Raw genomic sequence first — 13,495 nt, 5'->3', positions numbered from 1 at the left:
TTGTAGTCAGGCTTTTGCCCAAGGCTGCTCTCAAGGAAGTGTGTACTGACAAATATTTATTAATTTTAATGTGATAAATCTCTTCAGAAATAAGAATCCTAGATGACATTTGCAGAGAAATGGACTTATAAGCAGAAAGAATCAAGAGGAGAGATTTATTTTTACTGGGAGGGAGGAGAGGGGTGTGCATATTTCTTTTGGATTTAAACCTCTGATATGTGACTCTGAACTCCATGAGGAGAGGCCTCGAAAGCCCTGGATCTTTCATAGGAACTTCAATTCTGCTCAGCTCCTAAACAAATACAACAGCAAGGCAGCAAATATGAGAATATATTCACAAGAGGAACAATAACTTACTTTGGGGTTTTATTTCATGAAGAGGTTTTTTATCTAAAAGAAAGAGAAAAAGAAAGTTGCATTTAATAAATTTACATGGAGCAGATATATTTCCTGTATCACTTTATATCTACCTCTATAAATAAAACATTTTCTCCATTTTTACGGACAACAGGAATGGCATTGTCCATAGTTTTTTCATTCTATTTTTTTAAAAAATTTTCTCTTTTGAAAAATAAATAATTGTAGGATGATTACTTCATCATTTAAAAATTATTTTCTTGTGGGTTCACTAGCATTTCTCTCTGTTGCATTTGCTAGATTCTTATCAGGATGAGGAAAGCAGTGAGCTTTCAGCCTGTCACTCTATTATATACAGCCAGAAGCCTGCTCAGGTAAGGGATGCTGTTTCACTCTAGATGACAGAAAAATGAACCAGTGAATAAATATTTAAAGGGATCCTGCCTTGGTTTGCAGTGATCACAGACTGGATAAAAAGTCCCCAACTCTGCCTGTTTATCCATTCTTATCAGGTATGGGTGTGGCACGGTGAACACATAAGTTTTGTTTTTACCAAACCACTCTGTTTTGTTTCACATCTCCATTATCTGCTAAAATCTGTTCCATCTCTCTCAATGGAAAAGTTGTCATTTTATAATCACAGTATTTAGCAGTGCACGCATCAGATAAGGTGGATTAAGAGAGAAGGCATTAGGCCAGGCAGGGTGGCTCACGCCTGTAATCCCAGCACTTTGGGAGGCCGAGGCGGGTGGATCACGAGGTCAGGAGATCGAGACCATCCTGGCTAACACGGTGAAACCCCGTCTCTACTAAAAATATAAAAAGTTAGCCAGGCGACGTGGCAGGCGCCTGTAGTCCCAGCTACATGGGAGGCTGAGGCAGGAGAATGGCTTGAACCCCAGGGGGCGGAGCCTGCAGTGAGCCGAGATCGCGCCACTGCACTCCAGCCCGGTCGACAGCGAGACTCTGTCTCAAAAAAAAAAAAAAAAAAGAAAAAGAAAAAGAAAAGGCATTCAGCATGGCCACAGGAGTCAGAGCTCAGCTGAGGAATTTTCTCAATGCCCCCAGTGTCCCCCATCCATTGTCTCCTGTCCCATCTCCCATCATTAAAATAATCTAATCTTACAGGTCACTTTGAGACTGGGCCTCTGTGGCTTATTCTGTGTCATACCACAGTCCCTCTTCTCCCCATTCCCCCTACCCTCGTCCATCTTAGGCTCACACAACTCCACCACAATGCACGAACCCAAGGTGACTGCCCTTCAGACGCTATGCCAAGATTCTAGAAGATCTGCATGGTGCTTCCTCCTTCTCATTATTCCTTTCTTAGGGTTTAGATGAGTCATTGTCTGACTACAGGGATCCAGGCTGTTGCTAATCGTTCACGGACTCACACAACGGTAGGGGGACCCTACGCAGTCCCCTTCTCTGCCCGAAGGCGAGCCATGTGAGGCGAAACTGTCATTTGGGATTATGTTTTTAACTGAAGCACATCTGGTACAGTACACATTTGAGAACTTAAATATTATCTGACTGACTGCACCATCACCCTTCCCAGGCAGATCAACACAGCTCTATTTTGAGTTCTCCATAGAGTCTTTCTCACCCTAACTCACTCCTGCATTTAACATGGTTTCTATGGAATGCTCTTGCATTACATGAATGCAGTGTGCTATAAATGCAGCTCTAGAGTGTTTTGCCATCTGATTTGTTGTGGAAGTCACTTTCACAAGGTGTGTATAAATCACACTCTTGAAAATGGGCTACTATTTTTTTAAAATAGAAAGGCAAAGTGAGAGGTAAAGGGTAATTTCTGGCAAATATTTCTTTAAAAAGAAAAATCCTTATAAAAGATAATAATTTGTTAATGTTGATATGATCATAGTCAGATTATTTTTACATAGTCGGGTTTCTTAAAACAGAGAACACTTGCATTTCCTTTACTGAACAGATGTGACGGTACTAGTTTTCCTGAGAGCAGGTGGTCCCTCCTGAAGTCCAGATGCTAATGCATTCAAGAATCAGAATAAAATGACTTTGGTGGTTTTAAGCTAACCTCAGTTTTTGCTTATTGCACAGTATCTGAAAGCATTTGGCATGGGGCACAGTGAGGCTGGCAGGCCAAGGCTGAGATGTCTGAAAGTGATACATTGCTACAACTACACAAGGAGACATGTAGAACATCTGTTTAGAACTCTGAGCTTAACAGTATTTTCTTCCTTCTAAACCACAGGAATGAAGATTATGCTGGGTAGCAAAATGAAACTCCATTAAAAACAGGTGAGATATATAACTATGCTGCAGAAAAATAAATCTAATATAGCCAGGCTATGAAAAAATTGGAGTAGTAGAGTTCTATCAGGTATAGCTCTGAAAGAATGAATGAACAAATGTGACTGAAAAGCCCAGGGCCATGTACTTGAGACAGAGAAATCAGGCAACAAGGGCACACAGGGCATGAGTGCGGCACTTCCCCTCTAACCTAGCTTTGGAGCCACTTTTATTGGCATTGTGGCATTAGTAGACCAGGATCAGAACTGGATTTAAACCTTCAATTGTCTACATGCTGTGTGTCCTCAGTATTCTCACAGTAAAATGGGAATACAAATTCCCATTAAAGGTTGCTACTGACGATTAAGCATGATAACTGGAAATCCATGCAGCATAGAGCTAGCACATGTTTGTCATCAATAAATGTAACAATCGATAGCTAATGACACAATTTCAACCTGTTATGATTATCATGATCATTGTCAGAGTAAAAAAAAAAAAAAAAAAACAAACCTATTTGTGCTGCTGCTTAGAGAGACGTCACAACTCCAAATCAGAAATTCTAGTGAATTTTGGGGATTCTTCAATGCAAGTTAAAACTTGCATCTAGTTCCAGCCTCTGCTAATATGAGACCAACGCAAATCAAAACTTCAGTTTCCTGATATGTTAAAAATTAGGGCAGGGGCTAGAATGCAGACTCCCTTGCCTTCACCCACTGTAAATCTGCAGACCAGCAACCAAAGACATTCTACAGAGTAAAAATTATTCAAACGGCTGCTTCTCTACAGTGGGACTTGTTATGCTAGATTCCAGCATGTCTTGTGTATCAGTGTGTATCCTCCTATGGAAATGGCTGGAAATCTCTGGTGCCCAAGAGGGTTTTAGTCCCCTGGCATCAGCATCAAAATTGGATTCTGCTGTGCTTTGTGAAACAATGGTACCTTGACAGGAATCTGCTAACATAGAGCATTTTCCCAAAAGGAAATATCTGATCGAGATTGTTCTACAATGAGCACAAGAGAGGGCTACCCACTGACTTCACTGACATTGCAAGAAGTACCCACTCTATGATCTTTTATTCTGGTTGCATAATCATTTTCTCACAAGGCTCCCAGCCATGGAACATCCTTGATCAACTACATTCTCTCTGCTTTAATTTTACCTCTCTCCAAAGGCCAAGTTAAAATGACCCTTAGTAAATTAATCCATTAGGACCACGGTTCTTGGTGGTGGTGTTGGCTTAGTGGTGTTGGCTGCATATTAGAATCATCTGGGGAGCTTTTTAAACAAATACTCATACCTGGGCCCCACTCCAAGAGATCTTGATTATTTGAGGTTTGGGTTTTTAGGTTTGGGTTTTTGTGATCATGATCACTTTCGGGCAACATATCTGGGATCTGTGTGGTCAATTTTAGTTAGTCTCTGCCTCCCTAAGATGCCTTGAGGTAGCTATGTTATATAAATGGTCCCAGAAGGGTCTCTTCTATATCTTGCAGGTGAGAGATGTTGCAATTTTGACCCAGTGGAAGCTGAACTATAGTTTACGAAAAAAATCATAGCAGTTTTCCCAGGGTCTAACATATACTGACTGGTACCTTCTGAGTAAGTAAGTTGGAAATTGATGATAAATTATTATAACTCAGTCTTATAATCTTTTTGTGTATTTATAAGTTAAAAATGCAAACATTTTTAAGTGTTTTAAATTGTCACATTTTATTTCACTTTTTTCATTTATTTCATTTTTATACTTACACAGTTACTAGGTAGTTGTGCATCCAAAATAAAATATATATATTATATATATCTTATATATTATATATATAATAGATAATCACAAAGGGAAAAAAGCATAATTCCAGCACCAAGGGATAACCACTGTTAAGTTATACATACAAGCCTAGGTCTTTATCCCCTGTGATTTTATAGATATGAAACTACATAAAATTGCCAGTGATTTATCATTTTTACCTATAAAAATGTGGAATTGTCTTTTATGTATTGTTCTGCAATCTGCTTTTGTCACTTAGTACTGTAAGGCAGCTATTGCTTTGTGTCTGCCCTTGTGTATATGAGGGGGGAGGTATATATCTATATGATGGAGAAAGAGAACAATCTACCTTTTATTTTTGGTGATGATTCATTTCTTTTTCACCTTTAATTTCTTGCTTCCTTTTTTATATTCCATGCTCCTGAACCATTTCCATGGTATCCATTGTTCTTAGCAGCTATTTATAACATCATCCCTACACATCCAGCCTCTACTAGAGAATAAACGTGGTCAGCTGCATGCAGCCCACATCCCTGGGACTACAGAGAGCAGGCCCTGGGGGAAGATGGCATATGTGGACAGAAGGGTTCATCTCCAACCATAGAGTGAGGGCTGCAGACAGAGGGCTGCTCCTCAAAAGCTGTAGCTGATGATTACTTGAAATCTGCTCCCACTGGTTTTGAATACTGCATAGATATGTTTGATACCAGGGCCTATGTCATTTTTAAGATTCAGTTAGTAGGGTTGCTTAAATGTAGACTAAATACCCAGTGGGGCAGCAACTCACTTCCCAGCAGCAATTCAAATATGTCATTACAGTCAATGTTTACCATTCTTTCATTTCACTAGACTAGTCATATCCCATATTTTTACCTACAAAGACCACTTTAATTATTTTGTTTGTCATAAATCATATGCTTTGAAACCTTTTCTACCCCCAAAAAAGATATGTGTTAACTGTTTTGTATTTTAACTTACCCTTCACATTCTTTGTACTCTTAAATGATTTAGGAGTTGATTCTGAAGTCTGTGGAATAGTCTGCCTTTTGTATCTATTCTCTGGCTTATTTCCTTATTTGTTGCAATAATTCTCTAGTATTAGCATGAAAGAATCTAACATGACTCCACATTGCCTCTGAGTCATGATCAACTGCTCTGCCTACCTTTATGGTCTTGCATTACTGGTCCCACCATGCCAGATATGAATTAGTTTCTGGAGCACCTCAGTACAAATCCATGTACTAGTCTGATAAATCTATTAACTCTCTCCATGGTCAACTCAAAGCTTTCGTCCAGGCTGTTGCCTCACCTTGGGAAGCCCTTCCCTCTTCAAGGTTCTTACAGAAAAGTTTCCTGACTCCATGGCACAGATGGATTTCTGATTATTTCCTGAAATCTCTGGTGATTACTCCATTTGCAGGGATTGCTTCCCTCTCTCAACAGTATGTCTAACTTATAGTCACTAAAACACAATGTAGGTTTTTTTCCAAAAATTAGTAACATCACAAATGTTCATTTGATATATTTTATACTTTAAAAATCACTGTCAGTTATGGGTCCCTAACACGTAAATCATATTTAAATGCTTATTTGTGTGACACTGCGACCACAGAGTCACAGCAAGAAAAAGATAGGGGGAACGAAATTAAGAGCTATTTGCTTATTTGCTGACTGGTAGAAAAGAGATTGAGGTTATTGATTATCAGTGTATTGCGTGTATTCATGCTTTCCCTCTCCCCTCATAACTAGAAATAATTAAGAGCTGGTGTTATGCCCTCTGAATGCTATCCAAGGCTGCAGGAATTCCCAGGGCCTGGCAGATAGGCCTTGTATTAGCAGTGAAGGATAATTAGACAAACGTGAAGTCTGCTTTGCATTGGCAACAACACTATGCCGGAATATGTCAGGGAGACAATGACAAGTGGGGAGTCTGTTCTCCTCTGAGTGTTCAAAGTTCATTTAGGTCATAGAACATGCAGGAAAACAACCTCCAACTCTTGTATACATCCTAAAACTATTTCAGTGATTAAAAATGCAGAAATATTAAAAGAGATTAAAATATAACCCATCTCTAGATTTGACTCTTTTTAGTTTCCTTATTGCATTTTTCTTTTCAGTTCATGTTTAAAGATCTTGGTCAGCAATGACCCTTCAGAGACCATATTTATCCCACTTAGTACTGGGTTAGTTCAGTTCTTGCTTTCTCACTTCAACCCTACTCCCCCCAGCTTCCCAGCCTGTATAGACATCACAAGATCTATTACCCCTTTCAAAATGCAATCTGAGCATACTCATGGAGGACAAGCACAGAGAATAGGAAGTTTTTAGAGATTCCTCCTGGAGTTTTCAAATTGGTGATGTCAGTTAGAGAAATCACTGGTTTCCCCAGAGAAATCTGAGAATTCGTGGAATTCCAGGGCTGAGTGGCAAAAACACCCACATAAATAACAACTTCTGTGAGTTGAGATGCACATTAGTAAATGAAAAACAGTTCTATTGACATCTCCTAACTAACTATGCATTGTTCAAGATCCCATCATGTTAATTAGATGAAGTCAGAAGGGTACCAAAACAGATGGCTCAAGGATGTCACTTCTGATGACAATGACCTTCCTGAATTGCCCTTAGTCAAAGCGCATAATTAGTGTGCATTCAGGAGATGTAGTCTTCCCTCTTTTTTCTTTCAAACTGGGGGGCCTGGTCAAATAAGTATCCTTAATGACCATGCTCACAAGTGGCATTTACATATTTTTGAGCTCAATCATTGAAACATCTAGATTGATACCAACTTCATTGTGATGTCTATCCATTCCTGCTGATTCCATGTGTGTTAGTTTTTGTGATGACTATGCAGAGTAAAATATGGTCTTGGGCCACTGCAAACACTTTTAAGCCTATATCTGTAAGACTTTCTTACCAGTAATAAGCCTCAGCGTGATAAAATGCAATGCTTCCAACTCTGCTCCAAAGGAAGATGCATAATAAAGTCCTTTTTCTAACCTATGAATTCTTTTGCTTTGATTCCCTGCCTTCCAGTCACAATAGAAATATATACTGTATATATTCAAAATGGAACAAAAAGTCCAGATTCTATAATTCAAGCTTAAGATAATCATGTGTTGGTTAATGTCATGATAATCACTGACTTTGCGGCAAGAGTGATATTCAAATATTTAAAAATCATTTTAAAATATCAAAATGAAATTAATATATTGAAGAGATATCCACATTCCCATGTTTATTGCCACGTGATTTACAATAGCAAAGATATGAAAACAACCTAAATGCCTGTTGACAAATGAATGCATAAAGAAACTGTAGTATATACAAACAATGAAATATTATTCACCTTAAAAGAGAAGGACATCCTGCCACTTTCAACAACATAGATGAACCTGGAGAATATACTAAGTAAAACAAGCCAGATGCAGAAAGAGAAATACTGTTTGATCTCACTTATATGAGGAATCTAAAAATACCCAACTCATAGAGACAGAGTAGAATGGTGGTTGCTGAGGGCTGAGGCTGGGATGGAGGACATGGAAAGATAATGGTCAAGGGGTATAAAGTTTAATTAGGCAAGATAAAGAAGTCCTAGAAATCTAATGTGAAATAATGTGACTACTGTTAACAATATTGTACTGTATACTTGAAATCTGCTAAGAGGGCAGGACTTAAATGTTCTCACCACACACGCACTAAAAAAAAAAAAAAAAAAAGGAGCTATGTGAGGTGATGGATATGCTCATTAGCTTGATGTGGCAACTATTGCACAAGTGCACATATATCAAATCATCAAGCTGTGCAATTTAAATATATACAATTTTTAACTGTCAAATATACCTCAATAAAGTTGTAAAAAAGGAATCCTATTTGTAAGTGCCAGCCTTGCCATAGGGTCACAGTGGCTTCCTGCTGTGTCAAGGGTTGTTCCTTAAATTGCTCAGGAGAGAGGTAGGGAGGTTTGGAGAGGCAAGATGGTGGGGATTGAGATTTGAGAGGTGTTTGTTATGATGACTAAGAAAATACTTAACTGATATGAGGCTATCAGTCTTGACTCATTAAAAAATGCTTAAAGGGAAATTGCAAATTGAGGACTCTTCACTTCCAAATTGTTTTTCAGCTTCATTAGTCCTCATGCTAGACCAAACATTTATCTAACATTACAGACCAAATTACCTGTACATAGGGTCTACGTCGGTCTTGTTTACCTATTTCCAGTACCTAGAACAATAAATAGAATATAGTAGGTACTCAATAAATACCTGTCAAATGAATCAGTGCTGCTAAGCCTTATCCAGTGTCCATAATTTCAATCACAAATATTACAAAGTCAAGGTTCATCAATTTCCTATGTTCTACATGAATTCATAGGATGTTGTGGCTGCTCGATGAGGAGTTGGGAGTACAATGCTAAAGAGGCTGGATTTGATAAGTCAGTCCCTAAGTGAGGCCAGCAACTTGTTTTGTTGGGGTAGGGCAATTTGTTTCATATCTAAAACATGCCCAAGTCACTTTATGTAACAACCACTCAAATGGCTGATTTTAGGTGTGAATGAGAATAAACTACTCTTCAAAACTCATTAAAAAACACATAATCTGAAGTCACTGACATGTCAGTGGTATTATGTTCATATTATATATGTATATATATATGTTTAATATGTGTATGCATATATATCTGGAAGCTGGTAAATACGTAGCTGCAATATACATACTTTATATGTATATATATGTATATCTATTTTAATGTGCTTATGTTGTGTGTGTATGTATATATATAAGTGTGTGTATCTATCTATCTCAAGTTTTTAAGCTAAAATGAAACTTAGAGATCTTCTTGCTCAGTTTCCTCATTTTACAGTTACAGACACAAGGCGCAAGATTATGAGATTTGCCCAAGGTAACTCACTAGTTAACAAAAGATCTGAACTGGGACCTAGGACTCCTGACTCTTTGTTTAGAGCTCTTTTTACTTCCCTATGATATCTTTCTAAATGATCATGGCAATTTTCCATTCCACTGAACACTAACACTGTCCTGTACTAAACACACGTAAGAAGACCAGGTCTTTTCTTATTCACAGTACTGACACTCTGGAGAATGGGGAAGGGCAGGATTAATAGAGTTAATGATAACATCTATTGATGATGTCAGTATCATCTTTATTATATTTATCACCTTTCATAATGATCTTGAAGAGACGTGTATTTAGTTTGTAATTTAAAGAGAATAGGTGGAATCAAAACAAAGAGGTTTCCTTTACCGCTATTAATTTGCTTTGTTCAGCACATCCCAGAGGCCACTGAGTTTTTCACAACAGTAGATTACTCAGTTTTAAATCACTGCCCTGATTGGGTTCTTGCCACTTCTTTTATAGCCAAACCACTCTATGATCTCAGACATTAAATCTTTCTCTAGTACAGACTAATATTTCTTACCCAGGGTTTTGTGCTGTTGAATCCTGATTAATTACACTGCAAATGTAAAATTTGTAATTTACAGAACTAATAAAATGAGGATAGTTTTGTTTATATGACAGAAAGCCTAAACTTTGGAAACATTCTGACTAGAAGGGACCTTGGATATCAATCATTACTGACAGCAAAAAAAAAAAAAATTAAATTAAATATTGATGATAAATATGGCAAGATTGCTAATTTTGGAATCTGGGAATGTGGAATAAGAGAAGTATCAGGCATGCAACAAATCATTGTTCTAGAACTGTTCACAACAGAACGGTAATCCCGGAACCTATAAATTGCTGTACAGTCTAGTAATGCATATGTTGTTGGATTTCATTTCTCCTGACTCCATTGAGAAAGAATTTTTGAATTTGTGTTGACAAATTAGGATTTGCTTTATAAAAAATATTTTCTACCACCTCTAATCCCAGCACTTTGGGAGGCCAAGGTGGGCAGATCACCTGAGGTCAGGAGTTTGAGACCAGCTTGGCCAACATGGCAAAACCCCATCTCTACTAAAAATACAAACATTAGCCAGGCATGGAGGCACACACCTGTAATCCCAGCTACTCGGGAGGCTGAGACAGGATAATCGCTTGAACCCAGGAGGCAGAGGTTGCAGTAAGCCAAGATTGTGCCACTGCACTCCAGCCTGGGTGACAGAGGAAGACTCCATCTCAAATAAATAAATAAATAAATAATATAAAAATATTTTCTGGCCAGGTTCTCAGAATACATGTATTTCTTATGAATGAGAGAAGCCTGTATATCCTACTCTCAATATGACGAGGACTGATTTTCTCACCTGTGGTTCAGGTGTTCTTCCTTCCCTCTCCTGAGCCTTTCTCTTGAGGGTTTATTTTATTTTTAAGAGACGGAGTCTTGCTCTGTTGCCCAGGTTGAAGTGCAGTGGCTATTTACAAGCACAGTCATGGTGCTCTATAGCCTTGAACTATAGGCCTCAAGTGATCCCCCTGCCTCAGCCTCCAGAATAGCTGGGACTATATAGGTGTGCACAACCGTGTATGACTTTGAGTTGTTTTTAACTGTTGGTTAGAATCATAAGATTTTAGAACTTGTTGGGACCTTATAGATCCCCTGGTCTGTCACCTTCTCCGGACCAAATCCTACCAGCTGAGCAGAGGAAGGATAGAAAATGGAGAGTAGTTCATTCAGCTACTTATCAGAAGCTCTAGGAAAGGATATTCTTTTGTCTGACAAAGTTTAAGATACCTTGTGAACTGTTAGGATTCTCCCAAACTCTTTTTGACAGCAGACAGTATTTCTCAAATTATTGCTCAAAAATAGTTTGTATAAAGAATGTAATGAATGTATAAATAATGTCTTCTATAGATTTTAATGACAAGTACATTTTATTTCATTAGACACTATCTTAACCAGATATATTAGGAAACGTGTTAATGAAACATAGAAAGTATCTCACTGTTGATACTCTTGCAGAACATGGAAAACATTTTTTCTCTGCCGCAAGAATTCCTTTATTAGAAAACACACACATGTGTGTGGGGCATGGTGCTGGGCATGGTGGTTTACACCTGTAATCCTAGCACTTTGGGAGCCTGAGGTGGGAGGATCACTTCAACTCAGGAGTTTGAGGCTGCAGTAAGCTATGACTGTGCCACTGAACTCCAGCTTGGGCAACAGAGTGAGACCCTGTCTCAAACAAAACAAAACACACACACACACACACACACACACACAATAGTTATTGCTATTTTGTATAATGGAGTGCTTACTATGGAGGAAAAATTCTTCACTCAGATTAGTTTATCTTCTCACAAAGAACCCTTTGTAATAGATACTGTTATAATTTTTGTTTTATAGATAAGCAAATTTAAGCTTAGAGAAATTAAGACACTTGTTCAAGGTGTTCCTGCTTATAGTATTGCAATCAGAATTCAAACTCAAACTATCTCACTGCAGAGCCCTGAGGCTTCAACCTATCCTTCATTTAAACGATGGATATTCACATCCAACAGGCTCAATTCACTCATTTCTTCCAATTCTAGGTTCCTGTCTGTCCATTTTGAGTGCCTCAAAAAGAAAACAGCTGGTTTTAACCCAGTCACAAAGGAGCTTTGAAGGCTATTTAGCCTGTGTTCTTAATGCCAGATCAATCCAAGCCCAACTTAGGCCAGCCTCACTGAAGCTCAACTTCTGTACCTTCCAACAGTCCCCAGTTCAGTGTTTCTCGGGGATATCATCTATAAAATTGTCTTTGTTATGGATTTGCACTCTCACCGACGATCTGGTTCTAAGATTATAATTTAAGACATGTTTTTAAGCTTCCTAATGGGTTTGTCTCCAGTTTACATCATCACAGGGACTCGTTCTTAGGTGTTTGTTTAGTTTTCTTGGGTTTGTGTATGTTTTACTTTGTTTTGCTTTCGTTTTTTTTCTCGCTCTCTTGGTAATATGATTTGGAGGTACATGCATCCTGCTCTCCAGCTGCCCAAATTCAGTTTTAGAGCCCTTACTTACAGTGGAGGTGTTTTATTTCGATTTCTCTCATAAAATGAACAAAGTTAACAAGATATGCTTGAGAGAAACAAATTTCCAGAGATTATGTTTCTGAAGTGCTACATAGGACTTCCTGTCTAATTTCACCAAAAGAATGCAAGCATAGTGGAAAATACATATTGAAATATCTTGGGGGGAAAAAGTGGGTAGTAATGGGAAAATGTAGGTAGAAGGAGAGTTAAAGAGAAACAAGCAGAATAACTGCCTTCATTTCTGTTAGCTGAGAAAGCAATTCTTACCTAGGCTCCTCTGTCTTAGCTCTGTACCTGTGGCACAGATCCACGAGGAAACAGAAGATGGTGACAACAGAAAAAGTTTCCTGGACGACAAAAGGCATCTGAAGCGTTTCAGACCTGGTTGGTAAGAAAGGCCACAGATTTTTAATAGCTTATGAAATACGCATCCATCATAAACCAATGGATGAAGGCCAGTCTTCATTGAGAAGGGAGATCATGTTCAAAAAAACAATCAAATGTCTTTTTCTTTTTATTAACAAGGCATAAAAATAGAAAAGTCAATAGTGGGTGGGTAACTAAGGGAGAAGCGTTATGGTAATTTGTTGCGTGCATTTTATTCTTGATCTTGTTTATGTCCAATCCACTCAGGATATGGCACTTGAGTGCAAGTGCCCATCAAGAGGCACAAAAATGATAGTTTTAGCTTTGTAAAAAAATGGTTTTTAAAGCCTTCACGAAGACACATGAATATTGCACTATTTCTGCTTTATTTTCTTTTTAATTAAGCACAATGGAAACTTCAGTCCTGAGCCACTCCATTCTGTCTTGTTAAAGCTTGTTCCTCACTGGTCTTCATATTGGGTCCCATAATGGGAAAGTATTTATTTGGGGCATGGGGGAGAGATGGTTGCTAAGCTGCTAATGACACCATATGTGCCCAAATCCACATTCTTATGACTCCTGTGGGTCTGCAATATTATATCCACATTTGCTATGCAGTATACATGAAGGCAAATTCTGAATTAATCAATTGTTGTGCAGAAAGGCAAGCTATTGAGTATTTCTAGGAAAAAGTCTTTATGTAAAAAGGAGCACCTACTATGTCCTATAAATTAAAAGTTCTTGGGAGAATTAG

The 13,495-nt window shown here is 38.2% G+C and overlaps 1 protein-coding gene across 6 annotated transcripts in view; it reads right to left on the bottom strand.

Annotated features, from left to right (window-relative positions):
• Positions 1–13,495, bottom strand: part of UNC5D (unc-5 netrin receptor D) — a 552,460-nt gene that overhangs the window by 89,578 nt on the left and 449,387 nt on the right. For 4 of the 6 annotated variants that reach the window (XM_002818989.5, XM_054561426.2, XM_054561427.2 and 1 more), the window contains one exon: positions 358–390. The exons of the other annotated variants lie outside the window; for them this stretch is intronic. In XM_002818989.5, coding sequence (XP_002819035.1) covers positions 358–390 — 33 coding nt within the window. The remainder of the gene's footprint in view (positions 1–357; positions 391–13,495) is intronic. 6 annotated transcript variants of the gene reach the window in all.

Source organism: Pongo abelii, chromosome 7, assembly GCF_028885655.2.
Source record: "Pongo abelii isolate AG06213 chromosome 7, NHGRI_mPonAbe1-v2.0_pri, whole genome shotgun sequence".
NCBI classification, from domain to species: Eukaryota; Metazoa; Chordata; class Mammalia; order Primates; family Hominidae; genus Pongo; species Pongo abelii.
This window is presented reverse-complemented; position numbering and strand designations above follow the sequence as displayed.